The 22759-nt window shown below is 45.0% G+C and overlaps 1 protein-coding gene across 3 annotated transcripts in view; it reads right to left on the reverse strand.

Moving 5' to 3' along the window:
• Positions 1-11511: 11511 nt before the first annotated feature.
• Positions 11512-22759, reverse strand: part of PHLPP1 (PH domain and leucine rich repeat protein phosphatase 1) — a 142844-nt gene continuing 131596 nt past the window's right edge. For all 3 annotated transcript variants that reach the window (XM_042806717.1, XM_032991914.2, XM_032991915.2), the window contains exons 14-17: positions 19235-19339; positions 18102-18296; positions 15521-15749; positions 11512-13568 (exon numbers count right to left, since the gene is read on the reverse strand). In XM_042806717.1, coding sequence (XP_042662651.1) covers positions 12459-13568; positions 15521-15749; positions 18102-18296; positions 19235-19339 — 1639 coding nt within the window. In that variant the 3' untranslated portion in view covers positions 11512-12458. The remainder of the gene's footprint in view (positions 13569-15520; positions 15750-18101; positions 18297-19234; positions 19340-22759) is intronic.

Below are 22759 nucleotides of genomic sequence, written 5' to 3' on the forward strand. Positions count from 1 at the left end.
CACGCTGGCTGCCCTGGGATTTTCCACGGGAATGCTGTAACAATGACAGAAAGTACATGAGTCCTTCCCAACATCTAAACACACAAAGGATGAGTGAACAGCAGTAATTGTATGCCCCCAGGGTTGAGAAAATAAATTTAAGAGAACATCTTTCAAGAGTTCTTTGTTTGAGGCAGGTAAGATAGATCACTGGTCTTCATAGATGAGGGAGTGGGCAAAAAAGGCTGCTCAAGATTTGTCAGCTTGAGAGGAGGGAAGAGGCAATTTTGATTCTGGATGTCCTGACTTTTTTCATTTTTTTCTGGCTCAGATTCATTGCCCAGATGAGACTCTTGAGCCATAGTAACGATTATTTATTGTATACTTCATACACACACACACACACACACACACACATAGATCTCAAAGGATTATGTCTGAGGTAATATAAACCAAATAAGAAAATGTTATGGTTCTGATTAGAAGTGATTACATCAGCCTTTACAATAAGCATTTGTCATTTATATAATACCTTAAACATCTCTAAACTTTGAACAAGCTTCATAGTGTTGTTATGCTTATGAAGAGACAGAAGTGAAAAGTTTTTTCCAAACTTGCCATGACTCATAGTAGCGGTAGATTTCTAGCTCTTTCCCCAGACCCAGACCTTCACTGATAGGCTGTAATCCCTGGAAAAATCTGTTAGAGGGGTGTCTGGCATGCAGCACATGCTGCAGCTAACCACTTGTGAGGCATTTGTGCCTGCACACTTGTTCCTACACTACCTTTACATCTTCCACATTTTGAACACAGGCTTAGTTATACGATGACACACTGTTATTAACTTATACAAACAACAAAAAGCAGCACCTTGAAGTGACACACTGGAAAGATTTGGAAAGGCTGCAGATAATATGTAAATCTTAACTCAGTCCTTAAATATGCATGCAATATGAATTTTAATCTCAGGGCTTCTTATTCTGCCCCATTCATTTTTTTATGTTTGCCTGCCATCACCATGCAATAGCAACAGTCCTCTGGGAGCATTGATTCTCTCTCTTTTTCCCTTGCATGTGTGGTAAAGGCCTCATTTATTGCAAGGTAATTCAATCTTTAGGAAAAGGTGCACAGAGTTTCCCTGTGGATTATTGCTGTAGCGCTCCTCCCTTGGACACGGGTTCCTCACAGTCAATCCATTTTGGGTCCCTTTCCTGTTGACAGGAGCAATTTTATGCATTTTACGGGGAGAGTCAAAGAGTAGCTGCTTGTTACAGGTGCTCAGTTGGAGACGCCTGGGACCCGCTCGCTGCCCTGAGCACCAGGTCAGTCCCAGTCACGTTCTCTCAGCTCCTCACCCAGCTGCCTCCCTGCACTCACCATCCCCTCATGTTTCTAACCTCCGCAGCCTCAAGTTTATTCCTTATATCTAATCTAAACTGACCCTCTTTTAGTTTAAAACCATTACCCCTTGTTCTGTCACTACAGGCTCTTGTAAAAAGTCTCTCTCCATATTTCTTATCAACTCTCTCTATATTGAAAGGCCACAATAAGGTCTCCCTGGAGCCTTTTCTTCTCCAGGTGGAACAACCCCAACTGTCTCAGCCTTTCCTCATAGGAGAGGTGTTCCATCCCTCCGATCATTTTTGTGGCCTCCTCTGGACCTGCTCTAACAGGTCCATGTCTGTCTGGTACCGGGGTCCCCAGACCTGGACACAGCACTCCAGGTGGGGTCTCACAAGAGTAGAATAAAGGGGGAAGAATCACCTCCCTCAACATGCTGGCCATGCTTCTTTCTCTGCAGCTCAGGATACAGTTGGCTTTCTGGGCTGTGAGCACACATTGCCAGTTCACATCCAGTTTTTCATCCACCAGTACCCCCAAATCCTTCTCCACAGGCTGCTCTCAATCCCTTCATCACCCAGTCTGTACTGATACTGGTGATTGCCCCAGGCCAGGTGCAGGACCTTGCTGGAACTTTGTGAGGCTCACATTAGCCCACTCCTCAAGCCTTGGCAGGTACCTCTGGACGGCATCCCTTCCCTTAAGCATGCCAACTGCACCACTCAGCTTGGTGTCATCCACAAACGTGCTGAGGTCCTGAAGCACTGCAAACAGAGTGACCACAACGAAAGCCGAGGTCTGGTGACTGCCAACTTCTTGACAGCTTTGTGCCACAAATTCGTTCCCTTCCCTGCCACCATGAAGAAAGATCACTAGGAAATACTTGCAAAGAGGAAATAGACATCCGTGCTGTTTCCTCCACTCACCTTCATGGAGGGAAATGAAGGAGAGGAGAGGCGAAAATCCCAGAAATACTCCTCAGAGGACTAGGGCAGGGAATAAGCAGCTTCCCTTTCCTTCAGGGTGAAGGGTGAGCCATATATCTTCAGAGCAATCCAAACCACCCTGGTTTCAGACTGTAGCAAGACCATGCTTGAAAGTCTTTACCATGGAAGCTGGAAAGGTGCAATGGAAGAGCAGATATTTTCTGGCACACACATATGACTAAGGCTGCAACAGGCTGTCACCCCCAGCTGCTGCTGCAGGTGCTCCCACCCTCGAGGGCAGATAAGCCTTCCCACCTTCTGCTGCAGACGGCTGTGCCCCACCGTCACCTCTGTGCAGTGGCTGCCAGTTAGCACGGGACAATAATCTGCTTTTGGACTGGTAAACAAAGGCAGGGCGAACGGCTCCTGTCAGCCCTACCATTTCTTTTAGCCTTTCCCTGCTGCCCACCCCGTGCAGCGCCTGCGTGCAGCCTTCAGGGTCAGCACTGAAAATAAACTCGCCTGTTTCTTTGAAGCAGCCCCTCGCAGCCCAGTTTCACCTCCAACCGAAGGGCTGCACGCAGTTGTCACCCTCACTCCCTCTTCCGTGAGAGGGATCCTCGGGGTGGATCCAGCTTGCCCACTGTGACCAGCATCAGCTTATCACCTCCTGTGAGGGAAACAGTGATGGCAAAGGTCGAATCTGTGCTTCCCTGAGAGGTTCTCTTGTGGGTAGCCAGTGTGGCCTCTCTCAGCCTTGGGGACCCCGCCACTGGTGCATTGGGAAGCCTTCTGGCATGCCAAGCCTATTCTGAACCTTCAAAAAGAGGAATAAAATCCACCCACCCCCCACCCCCCCCCCGGAGATGCTAGGGAATGGATGCAGGTTGCAGGGTGAACTGGAGCTTCCTGACAGGAGAAAAGCCCCACTGCAGATGATGGGTCACTGGTGCAAAGTGCTGGGGGGGAGTTGAGTAGTTCATTTATCTCAGAGTTACCTGCAAGACTCTCAGACAGCCCCTTTGGATTTAATCCATCAATTTGCACCTGTCTCCTTCAACCCAGGAACAAACAGCTTCAGTCAGTCTGAAAGCAAAACCTCTGGCTGAGCTCCCCAGCCATTAACTGTCCACAAAGGGAACCCCTCTCCACAGAAGAGCCTTGGAGAAAAAACAATCTCTCTCTGAAAAAACGTCTCTATGCCCTCATGCAGAGGGGGGAAACAAAGGGCATAAGGTATTTAGGATGACTAAATTAAAAAAAAAAAAAATCCCCCCCCCCGCCCCCAATCCTACATCCCACCACTGAGTAAACTGTCATGGAAATTTTGTTATGCTGGATTGTGTATCTTTAAGCACCCATTTTCCTGAATGTCTCCTTTATTCAAATAGCACTTCATAAAAATTGTTCAGTCTGGGGGAAATCTTGTTCAGAACAGAGTAAATCAACATCCAAGGACACAGGTGTCTCGTTTCAATGTAAAAGGCAAAATTGGGGTGGGAGGTGAGGCCGGAGAGGAGACAATATTTATTCCTCCGGATAGTCTTAACATAATCTTTACATTTACCAAATAATTCAGGTATCTGGAACTGTAAATCTGGCGCTGCTGGAAGATCTGCACGTGTTAGGGCATCGCCCTCCTGCTGCTGACCAGCTGTAAGGAAGAGGGACCTGTGTACCCATACACAGAAAGAAAATTTTCAGGTAAGCACAAACAACAAGTTTTCCTATTTTCTCAGTGAGTTTAACAAAACATTCCTAGAATGTATTAAATTTTATCACAAATTAAGCTTTTCCCATTAGTTTTTCAGAAGTGTTTGAGTGCATCTGATGTGGAGAAGAAACTAGGGGGACAAACCAGTTGTACAACAGCAGAAACTGAATTCAAGGCTTAGCATCAAGAAAAGCTGGGATCTCAGTTTACATGAGAAACTGCTTTAAGGTGATGAGAATACATACAGGGATTAGAATACCAAGGAACAGTCTAAATGGAAATTGTTCTTTCATAATCCATGTATTTTACTCCCAGTGCAGATTTATCTTCATTAAAGTTACTTTTTTTTGGTAGCTTTCCCACCACGATTTACATTCACCAGAAGTTAAGTAAATCTACAGATACACAACAGACCTTCAGCAACTCCAGTTTCTCAATTACATTTGCAGAGCTTGGGTGCCTTCTTTTCTTTTTCAAGACTCAGGTAAGCTACTGAAGGGGACTATGACCATGTTGTTTATGACAATTGTGACATTCATAATTACTCATCTCTTTCCCTACATCCATCTCCAACAAAAGGTGGCATTCAGCGTATTGCATGCAGCATCTTAATGCCAGCACAGCCTAAACAGTGTCACAGATGCTCACCATCACCCGTCATAAATAAAACATGAGAATCCTTGCAGGTTCCATGGGTTGTCAGGGCGTTTGATGTAATTGGTTTTGGTGTGTGACAGTGCAAAACGGGCAAGTCACAGGATGCCCTGCGTTACTACAGACAGTCTCTTGATTTCCAGCAATGCCATTTGCACACAGACCTGCACTGGACTTCCCGAAACTCTCAGGCTGTGGTGAAGTGCTCAGGTGAGGGATGTGTTTTACAGGCAATTAGTTTTTCAGAAGAAAAGCTAACAGAAAAACTACAGTAGAAAGGCTCGTGAGTCAGATGCACACAGGTAAGGACCGTATGTTTTAAACAGGCTTTAGAAAACTCAGTTACGCTTTGGATATATTAATTTCAATACTACAAGAGAAACTATACAACGGAGGTGTTCAGGCATTTATAGGTATATGAAAACCTTGAATTTTTGCTATCCCGTACTGATTTCCAAGATAAACATGGATAATGGAAGTGCAGGAGGAAAAAAAGGAGGCTTGAATTTGCCCAGCTGTTTAGTGAAAATTGGGATTTCATCAGCTGTGAAGGCACTATGTGCATTGCATATACATTACTCATAGGCTTCCCACCATACCCAGACTTGCAGATTGAAGCAGAGCTCTGTACTACCATCTGCACAGCCACAGCACTTCTCGCCCCCACCGCAGCGGCCCGTATCTGCAAGCGGGAAGGCCCCACCACAGGGACTTCCAAATACTCGGTATTCTGGGGCTGGGTTCTCAGCCCGGGAGGATGGAAGCCACAGGACACTGAAAGAGCTGGTGACAGAAAATTAGTGAGTTTAAGACTTTCTAAGTGGAGGTTAGCTAGCATTCCTCGGCACCGCGGGGGGGGGCACAAACGGGAAAAAGGGCGTTTGCCTTCCTTCAGACTGCAAAACCAACTCCCCAACAAGACGGCCCTGCGTCCCTACGCGGCTTCAAGGAGACGGAGATTCAAGGAGACTGAGATTTTGACGCCGTTGTGGATCAGCTCTGACGGTGAAGATCGGACGCTTTGGGGGTGCAGATAAAGGCGGCGCGTGCTGAAGGGGACCCCCCTGCCCGTTCGCCACGACCACCCCCGAGCTCGCCGGGACGCTCTCGTGCCCCTGCTTAGAGGCGCAGGAACTGCCGGTGGTGCTCGGGGGGCTTCGGCGGGCCCCTGGCCCGAGGGAGCGGCTGCCCACCATGCCCACCCGTCACCAGGGCTTCTCCCCACGGCCCCCCGGCGCCGGAGGGGCAGCGATTCGGGGCCTGTCCCGCGGGAACACGAGGGGGAGCCCTCGCTGTTCCGAATTAACAGAAACGGCAGCAACATGCCTCTTTCCACCCCAAGTACAAAAGGCTCAGTTCCTAATCGGAAAAAAACAGGAGGCCTGAAAGCCGTTTCTTATCTTCTTCACAAAGAGGCTGCTTCTGGTTCAAACAAGTGCAAGCCCACAGATCACCAGGAGAGGGGAAGGTCGCTTGCTACGGATCCCCTCCCCACAGATCCCCATTTCTGAAGAGGGCCCAGGGGGCAGGGTAGACTGCGGACACATTCTCCCATGTTCTCATCTAATTCGTCCTTTTCAAGACGCTCCAAGAATGCCGGGGAAAGACTCTGCTGGTACCCGAGTTGACTCTGAATAGCCCCGTGGTCAATTTTTGCCCAACAGAAATGAGAATGGGATAATCTCTGTACCACTCGTTAAATGATGCTGCCACGGGTGACCTGTCGATAGGGCTCACAAAGCTTGCTCTCAGGGAGCTTTGCTGGTTTCTGGAGGAGCAGCCAATAAGACACAGAAGTTTTTGCTTTCCCTTGCCACACAATTTTAAATACATTAGAGCGGAGTACTTCACTATATGCACTAATCTGTGCACAGTATGTCACTTTATATTCCATAATTCTACTTATATGTTCTGTTTTTCAGGACCAAGGTAAGTACTAACTGCAAGATTTTTTTTTTTTTTTTTTCTCCCAAATGCTGGCATCTCTGTCCTCAGGAGAAATTACAATGAAAAAGCATCTTATTCACAAGTCAGCGAGTCACATACTTCTGCTACACCAGCTTTCCTTCGTAGTTCTGCGTCCCAGTTTTCTTTGGAGCATTCCATGGCATACGTTTAATTAGCAAAACAATTCCATCTGTTCTGTGAGTCAATACTGACAACTTCACCGTTAAAACACACGTATTTCTCTTGGTGCAGCTGTGCTTAATCTGACAGGGGGGAGAAGAGCCTGCTGTGCTCAGAGCACCGTGTTTCATGCCCAGGCTCCCACTGCAGGGCTGCAGCCCAGCTGACACCAGGGGCTCCTGAAAGCCTCCACCACCCCATCCCTGGCCACTGCTGGCCCCTAAGTCACCTGCATACCCTAAACACAGGCCTCCAAAGGCACTTTCACAGAGCCACTGGTAAAAGATCCCTTTTTTTATCGTTTGCTTCAGTTTTGCCAAGTGACACGGAATAACAAGCTCAGATGACAATGACACAGGCGCGGGGGGCTGTGACAAACAACAGGACACTGGAATTGAGACCCTAATGGGGGACAGGACACTAAGAGCCAGCTAAACCTCAGCCACCAGCAGGCACCACCTCCCAACCTTGGTACTGCCGACTTCATCCTCTCCCCCCAGCCTGAGGTGCAGGAATCCAGGCTCCCTGGTTGGAAACCAGGCGCTCTGGTTCTCCCGCAGCAGAAGCCCTCCGGGGCTCAGCTCCTCCTGGTCTCCCTGCCAGGGAGCAGACCAGCCCTGCCTGTCCCAGGTCTGCATCACATTGCAGTTATTATACGGCAGCTTCCTCACCGCCACGGTGTCGTCATGCTCCCGATGAGCTCTTGCACATTAAGCATCTCCCTTCAGCTTACAATCTTAAGAAAATATGGGAAAAGATGAGATAGTGTCTGCCCCGTTCAGATCCGGCCTCAGTCATAACCTAGAGGGCAAGTTTAGCTCATTGCGGGAGATAAAAGGTAGGGTGAGGTATCCAAGTCAACCGCAGGTGAATCCCAACTTGTCAGCCTGAGAAAATATGATAGAAAGGGATGAACTGTTGAACCCAGCAGGAGTGGAAATACATATAAAAAAATCTGGGGAAAAGTAGGGACCAATCATTTAAACCAGCAACTTGGGGCAAACAAGGAACTTTTCCCTCCACTGATGTCCTAGGTAAATGGTATACTGATTCTGCCCTGGGGCTGCTGTCGATCTATGAAATGGTGTTTTTCCACCCCCACCATTTGACTGAGATGGGCGCAAAGGGTTTTACCTGTTCTCAGGCAGCAGATGAATTTTAACTTTCATTTTTCCACAGAAGCAGCAGCCCTGTTACACAAGGCATCTGAACACTTACACCATTAGTGTAGGACGCAGCATACGCCTCACCAAAATGCAAGCAATCAAGAGGAACAGATTGGTTCGTGCCGCACTCCATGAAATCCTCACTGCAAGCAGTGCAAGCATGCAGGTAACAATTAAATCGGTAAGAAACAAATCAATTAATCCAACAATAGTGCGGTAAGATGGCTCTGGAACAAGTCAATTGAATTAACAAAGCAGGACAGTAAAGCAGGTTAGCTGCAGAAAAGTAAATGTAGAGTCATTTAACAGACACCAAGATGTCCTGTTCCAGCTGAGCCCAAAAGGTGTTTTTACCAACTTCTGTCTGCACCGCTCCCCCTGCAGCCAACGCTGAGGGACCTGACCCCACGACACTGCTGAGAACTGCTCAACTTACGGCCCGAGTGCCGCCTTCTCTTAGAAAAGCTCATCTCTTCATCTATGGCAGGCAGTGTCCAGGGAAATCAGGCTGACCAGGCTGAAGTTACTGTTTTGTCCTCTGAATCCTACTGCTCTGCTTCAATCAATTCAAGCCCTGCTGCACCTCAGACAGGTAAACTTCACTAGGTTATCCCAACCAACCCACTCAAGTGAACATTTGCAAGCCCAGACCTGCAAGGTTGAATCCAAAAGACATCATCCATGACTAGAGCAGAGATGCAGAAATTAGCTCCCAAGGGGTGTGTGACACTTCACTAACACCCACCCCCATGTGAGTGTGCTTCCAAAGTAGCAGTTATATTTAAAAAATATAAATATGTACAATCTGCTATAAAATTACGTGTATGAGTTGTAAGCACGATGGCTAGAGATCAAGCTGAGATCGCTACGAAGAGACTCCTTAAAGGGCAGCCTCCGGGGCACTGCAGCAGCAGCACGTTCTCTAGGAGTGGGGGAGACAACCTCCAGGACAGCGCCGGCGCTCTCCAGGAGCAGTAAGGCAGAGGAGGGCAGTGCCACCACGGCACTGGTTACTGGCAAGATGATGGTGGTGTCACACACTGAATGCACAAGCAGAACGCCAACAGGTTATTCATACGCAACAAAACGTATTATGTTAGAGCACTAGGACAGAAAGCAAGAAAAAAGCCGTTATGCCACAAAATAAAGGCTCGCAGATACAAGCACATAAGCAACTCGGTTCCTTCTCAATACCACCTATTTAAAGTTATCTTTCAGTAAAGAATGTAAATATGTTCATATTTCTGCCACCAGCCATCTCCTCCTCCTGTTCATGCATTTCTGCTTGTCTCAGATACAGATATCAGCAAGTTCCAAAGGACACGAATGGTTTGATTATAAAGGTAATATGGCTATACATTTTCCCCAGTCGAAGGCCTTTCTTTTTAGTCCCCAACCTTTGTCCCTGCCACAGTTGTCAAGTTCTGCAAACAAATCCACTTCTCTGTTCGAGTCAGACAGTTCCCCATATGTTAAAATTGTGTAAAATATACCATGCACATAACCATAAAATCACGCACAACAGTAATGAACCTAGATTAAATCAATGACTTCAATTTCAGTCCTCATGAGATAAGAGCACACTAACACCCTGTAGCGAAAGAGGACAGTGATGGTCAGAAAAGTTACAAGTTGTAAAAACTGCACCTTGTTTTCCAAGTCCCAGTTTAAAGCCGGCACAAAATACCCTTTGCCCATATTTAAAAATAAATTATAAACTTTCCAAAGGTGCTCCCAGCCATCCACCCTACTGATCCAGTTCAGCACGTTATGGAAAGCCCAGGAGAGAGATGAAGTCTCCTCTATGAATGCATCAATCCTTCTCATTATGACTTGTTAAGACAGGCTACTACCACAAAAACGTGTTCCTCAGGCAGACCAGGACTCCAAAGGTACAGCTCCTCTGCCAAAATCCTGTCACTTTGTTGCTACAGAAGCTGTGACACCAGAACGCCCTTGTTAAACCCACAGACGGTACTAGGCCAGAAGTGGCAGGCTTTGGTGGGCTGTCAGTTTTGACCATCTATGCTTCAAGGCAAGGGCACAAGGAGAGAAACTGCACTGTTGCCTGTAAGCTGCCAATGCCACAGGGGCTAGCAAGTTCTTGGATTCCTGTCCTTCAAATGAAGGGGAGGGAAAGTATGAAGCCTGCCCGCACATATTCCTCCACACACGAGGAAAGGGCACAGCAGGGAGTGTCAGTTCTCAGGCTGGGACAAAGTTTAGCTCGCATGAAACTGCTCCCTTCCACCCCTACTCTGACCTCTGCTCCTCTCTCTGGAGCACGACATGTACAGCACACCGGAGGCTCCTTATCATTAATAGAGACCACAGATGGCAGCAGCAAGATCAGCCCTCTACTAGCAGTGGGTGCTGTGCGGAAGAGAATTGCCTTCATTTTTTTTTAAGGTACAGAGAATTTTCTGGCTTGCTCAGGAAACCCTAAACTTGTAATCACTTGCCCAGGCCATGGTAGTGTCCTTGCTAGTTGTTCCCTTCAGCCGCAATCAACATCTGAACAGGAGTCAAAAAAAAAAAGCCATACCACTTACCAAGGACACACAGGAAAATGAATCATTCAACAAAATTTGAAATATACAAACTGTTTACCAAAGAACACCTAAGAGTTACTAGCCAATAAACAATAAACTTTTTTTTTTTTAAATACATTATTTAATGAGTTTTCTTTAAGAAAGAGATATTTTGAAGTTCAAATTACAATAAAGTACAATCTTCTAGATCTACAGTAGACAGTGCTATAAACATTTACCAAACCAGGTAATTTTCATGTTTGCTTCTCTGCTGTTATTATTTAAGGAAATGAAATTCAAGATACCTTGTTAACAGCAATCCTGTCCTAACTTGGCTACTTCACCCTAGAACAGAATAGGACAACAGCCTGTTACCACAGTCCTCTCCCAAAATACAGACCAAATGTCAAGCAGGAGCAAGACATTGTCATGATCACACACTAATTCAGCTTTTTAAAGAGTGACAAGTAAAATGAAGCAGTTGGTTGGAGACAATATTGAGAAAGGGTACTGCTCCTTTCTCACAGGAATCACGAAAAGATGCCCTTTTGCTACCGAAGTCAAGCCACCATTGAACTCCTGTTCATTCAACACATTTGAGCAAATCTGAGTTTACGTAGGTAGCTTTGAGTTCACTTTTCCACCTTCTTGTATTTCCCCCTCTTCCCTCCAATGTTTTCTTTCTCCCTTTTCCTAGCCGCATTATCCCTTCATCATTTCTATCTTCAGTTACTCAGTCCCCAGTGGGATGGAGCCGGAGCACCGCTCCTCTTCCGTCTTCTGGCATTGTCAATACTGTGGCAAAGGGCAAATCAATAGTGCTGAATTAGTAGTGAGAAAAAAAAAAAGAAACAGGTCAATTCCTCAGAGAGTTGTTTCGTATCTTTTAAAGGCCATTTTGCACAGCCTTTAAATTCTACAAGTACACGTGGGCCTCTGCAGTTCATGTAAAAATGTGATCGAACCGAAAAGGTTGCGACACTTCCTGATTTAAACTGAGCAGCACACTGATCAACCACAGCAAGCGACTGCGTGAAAGCTGCTGCTCAGCTATTCAGACATAAAAGCAGACATCAGGTGTAAATTTCATATTTATTATAACAAAAATTATGACATGTTCATTTGTGCATTCAGCTTTAATATAACTCTTGGTATGTAAATGTTCTACAGCAAATGAGCTCTATACAATCATGCTGGTTGTGGCAGCAGTAAGGAACACAAACAAAACGTGTCTGTAAAAGTAAGGAAAGAAAGAGACCAGAGGAAAAAGTGGGTTTCTTTACCATCTCAGCTCCAGCTAACTTGTACACTGCCACTCAGTCCGTTACGCTCAACGACCATGGCCCAAAGAGTCGCTTAAGAAAAAAGGTCAGTTTTTCAGGTTGTGTCCTTAATGCCAAGGCTACAAAACATGTAAGCATCACTATACAACACTGAGCTATTTACAGGAATTTCCCAATCAACTGTTCTCTCAGAGAAAATTAGTGAATCTCAGTGACTTAAGTCACCTGAAAGAGTAAAGCAACTCCTAGGAGTTAGTCTCCATATTCTACAAATGTCTATCATTTTCAAGACCAAAAAAAGCCTTTTCTCTCAAAGAAATACGGTATTACAATATTACTTAAATCATTTAGCACTGGCTACTGCCCTGCTTTTCAAACAAAACAAGCCATTTTAAAAAATATTACATCATCATCTGTTTCTCAGCAATATATTAAACCTTTTTATTATTATTTTTTCGTGTTTTTTTTTTTTTTGTTTGTTTGTTTTTACACTTGATATGTTAAGGGAAGGTTAACTATTTTAAACTTTACTGGTCGAGCGTCTCTAGAAGAAAGTCAATGAATATTAAACCTAACAAACTGAAAAGCTGCAGTTATTTGTAGTGGCAGGATAAGGAAAAGGAAGTGTATAAAGGAAAAGGAGGATAAGGAAAACCCCTGCTATAATGCGAGCCCACTGGTCCCGCACTCCAGTCTCCTTGTTTGTTAGTTTATTTCTGAGCAGTAAGTAGAGTGGGTCATAGCGGTGTGTCGTAATAGTCTGCCAGGTGGTCCATGGGATACTGCCGCTGCTGTTGCTGTTGTTCCTGGTGCTGCTTCATAATCTCCTTGACTTCTTCTTCAAGCTCCGGTGGGATGATGAACTGGTCGTCAGGATCGGGCTGTGCTGGAGCAGCAAAGTAGCCCCCTGTTTTTCTGAGCGGCGCATCCGTCGCAACTTCTATTAAGTTATGGCTCCTCTCTTGTGGCGCCACAGAACCGTTGCCCCGCCGGCGCCCTATTGTGCCTGTGGCAGAATATTCAGCTTTCCTGGGAAGGCCGGGCTCATCTTCATTGGCACTGATGACGATACCTTCGTCGCTGGCCTCCACCGGCGCTTGGAGAAGCTGCTTCTCCTTCGCCCTGCTGCAGTGGATGTCCACCTCCACTTCCACGCGGCTGCCGTTGGTGAACACCCCCTCGATCGGCTCCTCATCGTCGCTGTCAAGGCCGTTGTCGGAGAAGGCGCTGGAGAAGGTGGCGCTGGAGAGCTGCCGCTGGAAAGAATTGGACAGGCAGACGGGGTGCAGCATGCAGCGCTGCTCTCCCGGGTAGGCCGGGCTGTTCTCGTTCATGGCTCCCTGGGGAGGCTCGTCAGAGGCCGTGGACCCCACCTCACTGCTCATTTCGGAGGTGGAGATCTCGCTGCTGATTTCCGAAGCCATGCCGCTGCTTGAGGACGGCATCCCAAGTGCATCTGTTGGCCTGTCCTTGATGACCACGTTGACAGATTGGGGGAAAATGCCTGGGCTGGGGGGCGGGACCCCATTAAGTTCACAGCAGCAGAAGCTGTCCTCTGTCACGTTGAGCTGGACCACGACAGCGCTGATACTGTCGTTGCAGCCGTAACTCTGGGCCAAAGTGCAAAGCTTCTTTGCGGCTGCCAGGGCATCGGGCACGTTTCTGACCGCCTCCACTGCTTCATCCATCGACAGGCTGTCCCACAGTCCCTTGCTTCCCAAAATGAAGAACTCATCTTGTGGAGTTAAGGTGATGGACTGGACGTGAGGACGCGGCACGACACTTGGGTGAAGGAAGGTGTACCCCAAGATTCTTGTTGAATCCGTCACACCATTCACTTTGCCGTCCTGAAATTAGAAAGGACAGAAAATTGGAAACAAAGCAGCAGGGATACACAGCACCTGCATCTCCTTGCATTTTGCCGATGGTTGTTTTTGCAGTATCCCCCAACACCGCCATGTACAGACAAGAGGATAGAAAAGCAAAGTGACTTGCAAAGAGGTGACAGAGCTGGGATTAGAGCACAGCAATGGCTGGTTTGCAATCCTGCGCTACACCTCCTACACCCTACTGATTCGTCATCAGCATCACCTATGCACAGACCAACAACGCAGAAGTCTGCAACAAAGAGCCATCTATTCCGCTCCTGCAGCTGAGAGCGCCAACTGGACTCATGTTTTACCAGTGAGTCAGACTTATCCCTCCTCCACCCACGATATCTGGCTTTATACAGGGCAAAGCCACACACAGCTCCATTTGATACGGGGGCAAGTCATTCAGTTATGACTCTTCTCTTGCAGCTGTAACAATTGTGGGTTTCACCTTGGCTCATCACTTCGGAAACAGAAGTTCATTAAAAAAAAAAAAAAAAAAAAAGAAAAACCAAAAACAAACTTTAAATCAAGCATGCAAGTCAAATGCAGCAGAGGACATGTCTGCATTTCTCAGTCAGCTGAGTCGTAGTGAAATGTTTTACATGCCCCAATTACTTACTACGTTTCCACTTAGATACGACATTTCCAAGGGGAGGAGGAGTAATATCTGAAGGGAAAACATCAGTAAAAATGGACATATTTGAGAAGTAAATCCCATGTCTGTCCAAATCCCAGGATCCTATCCTGGTTAGAATCCAAGCTGCCAGAGTAAGGAAAGCAACTGTCTGAAAGAGCCAGCCTGGCTACCTGTCAGCCTGCTGGGGATAACTGCACCCCACTAATTGTGTGTTTGAGAATAACAACATAGGTGAGGATTACACTCACTTGGTCCAGCTGATGACTGCAGTGGTTATTATAAAGCAGATAACCACAGAAAAGTGAACCAAAACTAAAAAAAGCTTCCCCTTTAAAACCGCTCAGAAACAAAAAAAAACCTTGTCGGCTTGTTAACTTCCCCATTAGAAGGCTGTCAGCAGTGATAAACCATCAGCGTGCATGAAATCAGTGAGTCATCTTGAGATTCAGAACAGAAATTTCCCTTTTCCCCTACGGAACACCACAGCGAGCGTGCCTTGGTGATGCACACTATGTTGGAGTGACTCCCTTCCAACTTGTCACGTTTGAGATCCCAGTAATCACCTTTCCCTGGCAAGATCAATAGGCACATGACTTACTCCACACCCCCCCCCCTACACACACGCACGTCCTGCTCACAGGCATACAGCACTGAGTCTTCTGCCCTTTCCTCCACCATTAGGAGAATTCAGTATTTATCCCTGTGCATGTGTCACACGAGGCAAAGCAAAACCGACAGCGGTGGCTTGAAGCTTGTAAGGAGAGAACAAATAGTTTCCTCCCCTCCCATGGTTCAGCTGAGCACAGGATGGGTTTTCCTTTCAGGCAAGTGCTCTCTTCAAGAGCTGCCTGACAAAGGGCAGCTCTGGGAACGTAGGAGCTTCGACAGCAAAGTCAGCCTGCCAGGACCAAGGGGTCTCCTGAGGGAAGGACAGCATTACTCCAAGTGCTCTGCCCTCTCACCTTTTTGATCGGAGGGGCTCTTTATGACTCCTCCAACACAGCAATTCCTCTCCCTAATAGGAAGAGGCTGTCTGCTTTGCTGTTTCAACGCAACATGCTCACAGTTGCACACTCTCTGAAGCTAAAATCCAGCATAGCGATAGGATGGAAAAGCAACTTGATTGCATGATATGCATCACCTTGAAAGGAAAAGTGCAACTCTGGAACCCATATGATTAACACTACCTCTTAAACGTTACTAATATCAACACACAACTTCATGCATTGCTGTGCAAATACCCTCCAAGGATGTTCCAAGTCGCAACAGTCCCTAACTGTTCTCTAACCTCTGTGATAATGGCCTTATGCTGCTTAATCCTCTTCAGCTCTTCTTCACAACTCATCACGTAACACCTGGACAAAGGCAGAGGTTTCCCATTCCGGCAGAGAACAGTTTGGCACTTCCCCACGTTTGCTGAGGTTAGCGTGAAGCATCCACCAGGGTCCATGGGATCATGTTTTATATGGCAAAGGACAGCAGAGCCTCCAAGTTTTTGTCCAGCTGTTCCAAGTTTCCTGGAATTTAAACAAAACAATGATTGTTCTTTAATTGGAAAACAAGTGTTAGGGGTACTACAGAGAAACAGCCGCTGCTCTGCAATGGCAAGGACTCAGGGCATTGACTCTACTGGATCACTGGGACAGAAACAGAAGTCTCCCCACTGAAGACTGGGACACTACAGCAGCACTGCAGAGAAATCACGTGCAACTCAGACATTGTGTTATTCACACGTATGCAAATACTCAAATCTGCTCAATTTTAGAACAAACAAAACCATCTTTACACTTCTAAAACTTGAAAAGTTGTGTCTCTTCCTCTACGTCTTAAAGATGTTTGTTTTAAAGGTCAGATTGAAGGAAACTGAAAAGGTTAGAAAAGTACTGAGAGCTATTAAATGAATACAGGTAGAGCTTAAAAAGGAGGGTTCATATTATCCAGCTGGTTCTTTGGCTTTGGAAACTACGGATTTTATTATAAAAATAGTAATTCTAATTGTAAACCCTCAATTTTTGATTAAAAACGTAAGGCAGACATTCACTGTTTTGTTATGTCATTAGAATAATGCTCTTCAAGTATCAAATAATGACCAAAAGAAGCACAGTGGCTGTTAACTCCACCGTAAGAAGGCACACTTTTCATTTATCCTGTCAGTTACTAACCTGTTATATAGGTTCTTAGAAATATTTAAGCCTGCTGTTTTAGTAGGAGTCATAGTGGGGAAAAAAAAAAAGTCTGTGGATAAAACTGAAGTTTTCAGATTCCTGCCATTAGAATATAAATTCATTTCAATACTAGACTGAAAAATCATCCATCCTTCCCAGTATCTTGTTCATCAGGGTCTTCTTCTATAGTAATACAGAATTATAATAATTAGAAAGCTAATTCTAGAGGTTACTAAAATTTGTATCAAGGCTAGGTGTAGCTGGCAAGAACTTCTGATTCAAAATCCTTGGGAGAGAATGCAAACTAAATTTGTAACAAAGCTTCAATGTGCTGTTTTATTTTCTTTTTTAAAAATACACTTCAGAAGTGTTGCATAATCATCTGTAATAATCCTCAATGAATGGTTAAATGCAACTGGAATGAATACTATTCTGGTTCTCCAAAAAGTAGTTAGCTTATTTTGACTTGAGAACCCCCACATTAAAAAAAAAAAAAAAAAAAAAAAAGCGCAGTTTTTTCTAGGAATGACACATTCCTGTGAAATTGCATTAGTAGTAAACAAAACCACTTAATAAGTACTTTTGATGCTCAGATTTGTTATTATTTTTGAATGTTTTAAGTGTATGACAACCACCTCCTTAGCTATCAGTTTGAGGCACTGTTATAAGCAATTATGGGAGGGGAGTATTTTCTCTTTTGTGTTTGTAAGGTTCAATACCAGCCTACTGCTTCTGTATCTTTCCCAGTACCAGAACTTCAGTATTTTTCCTTCCCAAAGGTGCAGCAATTGAATGATAAGCAATGCAGCTTTTAACTTGATCCATTTCCTCAGTCTCTAAGCTGCTTATTTGCTTTCTCCTTTGTTTCCCTGACCTCTTCGTTCTCCTTTGTTCAGTTCCCTTCGTACTCCTCCTTTGCTCAGTGTCTCCCCAGGCACAATTTCTTCTGTCGAGAGCAGCATGCACGCAGGTTTCCAAACCACTACACAGAGCTACTATTACACTTGCAGCTATCGTATCATCATCTCTTCGGATGGGTCCTGCTCAAATAATATTCTAAGGCCAAAGGGATGACAGGAGGTAGACATTTCCAAGCAATCAGAATACATGTTTTAAATATTTGTGTAGCCTTAAATAACGTGAATTGGTACAGAGAAACAGAAGGGATCAGGGCAGGCTTTGCAGCCAGTAGTAGTAAGAAGATGATGAAGAGATTCATGCCACTGCCAGTTGTGAATCCTAAGACTTAAAGAAGATACCGGAAAAGAGTAAATCTCTACCTACCACATAGTCATGAGCATTTAGTAACTTTGTGGATGTTTTGTTCTGGGTTTTTTTTTTTGTTGTTGTTGTTTTTTTTTTTTTTTTTTTTTGTGTGTGTTTTTTTTGTTTGTTTGTTTGGGGTTTTTTTGTTTGTTTGTTTCTTTTTTTCCTGGTGTATTTTTTTTTCCATTGCTGTTTGTTGTTTTTTTTTGTGTTTTGTTTTGTTTGGGTGGGGAGATGTTGGGGTTTTTCTCCCCACACCTGAAAGGAACAGAGGGCAACATTCCTCAAAACAAGCAATAAAAGAAAACACTGTAACCAGATACCAAGGCTTTTTTTCCCCTCTCACGTTTTTTTGAAGCAAGAGCAGGTGCTTCGACCTGAAAGCGAACAAACTGCCCAGTGAGCATACACAAAAAAGGCTTCAGATCCAAGACTCACCTCTGCATAACAATGAAAGTGTTGATCATGTATTCCTCCTCATTTTTTGTTTTCTGCAGCTCTTCTGCTAAGATGTCGCTCATTGTGCACTGCAGCAGATACGGCACCTCTACGTTGCGGTCACCATCAAAAACACCATAAAGTGCCTCCCGGTTGTCGCAGAAGTTATTGGCTGAAAGTGCTGCCACACACAGCCTAGTGAAAAAAAAAGCAGGAGAACATCAAGGTTGTTACCCCACTACTTGTTTCTCATCTTGTCATTCTGACCGGAGAGATGCAGCCCGGTCTGAGAGCTAGTTTCAACAACCTCTGTTCAGAAGCATTTCAGGACTTCTTTCTGAGCTGTGGAGAAGAGGTAGGCCCATCAGTACTGCTAAGAAGTGGAGAGGACTATACTGGAAGTTCAAGCCAAGCCCTAAGGATTCCTCCTTTCAGCATGTGAACAAGTCCCTTATTTGTAGAAATAGGGGGAAATGTATCTCTGAAACACCCCCACTTTAAACTGCACTTGCTCCTCTAAAAGCCGTCCCCCTTGTGATTTAACATGCCGGCCACCAAGCTGAGAGTTAAATCAGCTAACAGTAAGTAAAGGCTTGCTGGCGCTTGCTACAGAAACCTAGGTAGCAGGAGATTTCTAAAAAGGTATTTAAGGAACAAAGAGAGATTCATCACATTGCCAGCAACGCAGAGACTTGCAGACTCTTGGTACGTTATTTGTCAAGTGCTGCCTTAGTCACAGGAGCTCCGCACACTATGAATATTCAGAGTTTTGGCCATTCTGCCTCCTCCTTTAGTATCTCTGATTTGCTTGGTAAACATCCTTTGGTTGAAGATAAAGACGCTTTGCAAAGAAGCAAATGCTTTTAAACACTCGGATCTTTTGCAAGTACCCGAGACACACACAGACAAAACGTGTTGGTTACACTTGTATCTTAGCAACTTCCCCAACAAAGGCCAAAGTGGGGAGCCAGGCAGGGGCCCGGCCTACAAATACAGAGTCATGGCACAGCCTCTGCCTTTGTGAAGCCCCAAAACGTCCCCCAAACTTTCACTGAAAAAAGGATTTCTTTGTATCAGCACAGAGGTGCTCCGCTGGAGGACGCCCGTATAACCAAGCGCGCGCCAGGCCGTACTTGTTCTTAACGCCCGACGCCTCTGTGTAACCGTGACTCCACACCGCCGGCGCTCCCGCAGCGTCGCCGGCCGAGGGCTGGTCGATCCTGAAGCAACGGATATTGCTGCAAGGAGAAAGGAAAGGGGAAAGATGCAATGGGTTGAAGCGCTGGCACGATCCAGCTTGAAACGTGACGCCAACAACAAAGCAGTAAATAACTGAGCCTCTACGAGGGTGCCGCCTGCACTGTTTTGCTTAGCTGGCTTTTCATTCCCTGCCCTCACCTCCGAGCCATTTGTTTCAAACCTGGCCCAGTAGGAACACAGGGCACATTTGTCGCTAGTTTGATGAAATCCAGTACAGGGGAGTGATTTTTTTAACTTCTGCATCTCTACCACCCATTTTAACAACAAGTCTCTGGGCCTTTTCATTGTACTGAAATGAAACCTCCTATATGACCCACACCATCCCCTAAATGGAGGGGAAAAAAAAAAAAAAAAATCATTAGCAACATCAACGTGCAGTAATAGCCTTCCACAAAAATTCCCATAAAACAGAAATTTGCTCCATCCTGGTCCTGCACCAACCTGCAAGAGCCAGCCTGTGGTCCCAACAGTGGGCACAGCCCTTCTGCCTTCCCCAGTTGTGCAGTTCAATTTTCACTTAGGCCCTTGATCCTCTACCCTCCAATTTACTACCGACATAGCCTTTAGCTTGAGTTTCAAATATCTCACACAGCGTAGTAAAGTCACAAAGGGCCCGGCCCTCTCCGTTTATACCCTTCTCTTCACAGCCCTGCTTTGCTGGGGGAGAGATGGCCTTCCCTCTGCTCCCTACTGCTCTCTTCCAAAGGCAGGGAAAGCCAGCTCCCCACACTCTGCAGACACTTCAAAGGCACCCGAATCTTTCATGAACCAAATGAATCATGAAAAGGACACAAGGAGAAAGGTCTAACTGTTCACTCTGAGCATTCATTTTTCTCTGTCCAAACCCCCACCTGACCCGAACATACAGAAAAGTCTTTCAGCATTGCACAGCCTTCCTCAAATAACCTGAAGTACTGTCACATCCAGTTTGATTTCTTTTTATGCTAATAGTCAGGATGTACATCAGAGAGGGCAGATTAAAAGCAAACAAATGATATAAAACAATGTTAGAACCACTGGTGTTTTAAGCCCTTGGTTTTGCAGTCTTCTGTGTGACAAACAGGAGGTGAACATCTCTCCACAAGCATTAGAAAATATTATCTGACCCCATACCAAACTGGAAACCTGGATCTGAGATTTTAATTCTGTCTGCACCTGCAGAACACTACACACATGAGTAAACACACTTTCTTTGCAGACCTCTCATACAAGGCACTAACCCTCCAGGGCAGAGGAACTTGGATCAAAAAGGTTTTTCTGTTTGTTTCTTTTGTAACTGGGTTGACTGACCCCAGGTTCCTGGGCAGGTCAAGGACCCAGAGTTGTCTCAAGGCTTCCCAGCAGTGGCAAAAAAAGCTACCTCAATGCATTGCTTTCAGCTTCCTCAGTGGCACCACTAGAAATAGACCATGTGCCCCAAAAGGAATGACATCCAGCAGTACATCCTATGCAGGAAATATGGGCTAAGGCTTCAAAACAGCATGGTTCATTTTCTCCTCAGTTTCACATGACTGTTACAACTGAACTAGATGCTCTTTCCTCGAAGTCAGAGTAGCAGCATCTTTTTTAATTTTCCTTCTTTTTTTCATTTTTAATTGCTACCAAAAATTCCTACATGCAATAAATTACTTGGCAATATCCTCCAAAGTATGCAAGCCTCCTTTAAAATCTCCACACGTATTAAAAAAGCAAGCATGCATGACAGGACTCTTCTCACCAGCACTGAGAATACATATTAACCTACTACCTGCATGAATCCTGCCAGGGCACAGATGGAGAGCTGCCTTTCACATGCATAACGAAGATATAAAAAGTACTAAGTGCACAAGTATTTTTGTGCCTGCCACAAAAAACAAGTGAAAGGAGCACCTCCTCCCTCAGTCAATTATAGCAGTATACCATAGAAGTCATTGTAGTATATCAGTACAGACACTAAGAAGCCCCTCAGGAGGCCTGAAACATCTTACTGTGGCTAATGAATACTAGGGAAGAGAATAGACCTGAGGTCTTAAGAATAATTTATTAAAAAAAAAAACCTCAAAACCAAACAACCGAACCAAACGCACACACAAGAGGAAAAAACTTTTCTGTGAATTAAAGACAATGCATATACCAGTGAAAATATGGCATGTAACTGGGACACACTACTCTTCTACTACTTAGGACTTAAATGTGTACAATTACTGCTAAAGGGCACGATGCCTGAATACTAAAGTGGCAAGAGATTGGCTTGCTTATCTTGTCTGCTGCATTATACACAAGAAAAGATGATGTTTCACTTTAAGTTTTGACACAACTCAATTAGCTTTGTAAGCTGTATTTTTTTTTTCCCTATGAACCAGAGCAACATTACACACTGCTTCTTCAGGAAGGTTTCCTGTATGTAATAAAGTTCTTAAAATAGAGGAATGCCCCTTTTTTCGCTGTCTGCTGCAGAACATGGGCTCATTTTTATCTGTGAAAACTCATCATTATTCAAATTTCCATTTAAATTTGATAAAATCCACCGATTCAAATGAAAAGCAAACTCACACTGTAAGTTACTCTTACTTGCACAACAGATGAGGTTTACTACTCCAGGGTCTGATCTTAACCATTTAAAGCTAAACACCATGAAGCAACTGCTCAACCCTTAAAAAGTAAAACAACCCCTGTTGGAATTATTCGATGTTTAAGGATCAAAGAGACTTAGAAGGAAACCTGGAGCTGATGCATCTCCCTTCAGGGCATAAAAGGCAGTACCCCTGTCCACAGATGATCTGATTTAGTGCGACAGTTTCCCAACACACCGCAGAAGGAAGCACAAGGTACTTGGCGAATTTCAGTTATGGATGACAGAAGTCCCAGGGCAGGAAACAAAGAGGTAAACAGGAAGGAAACTGGGGGTCCCAAAGCAAGGGAACTAGCTTTGCTGCAAGCAAAATGGGAGATGCGAGTCTTCATGAGAAGTTTAATTATGAAAAGAAAAAAAAAATTCTAGGATAAAACCAGTGTTATGAAAGGCAACAAGAAACAGTGTGTCAAGAGGTAAAAAGCAGCACAATGGCAAAGACAAACCCAAGCAGATGAATGTGAGCAAAAAAAAAAACCACAGTAAGGAGCTATTGGCATCTCAGTGGTGAAATAAGTATTTTGGTTAAATCTGATGTCAGAAGTAAAATGGAGATCACACTGGCCCAACAGTGCTCATATCACATTAGCAGACCCCTTCAGGAGTTGCAGCTGATAGCAATTGTATTGAGGTGGGTAAAGTCATCCTCTTTAACGAAGCATCAATTTCTGACCTGTCCACATAACCTGTTAGTTTCTGATCCACTGACAACATGGAGCTATATTCCTTATGAGATTTACACTTCCATGGATTGTGGTTTTGTCACATCCCAGTGACAGGAATTGTT

This window comes from Tyto alba, unplaced genomic scaffold (genome assembly GCF_018691265.1).
Source record: "Tyto alba isolate M040663 unplaced genomic scaffold, T.alba_DEE_v4.0 Super-Scaffold_48, whole genome shotgun sequence".
Classification (NCBI taxonomy): domain Eukaryota; kingdom Metazoa; phylum Chordata; class Aves; order Strigiformes; family Tytonidae; genus Tyto; species Tyto alba.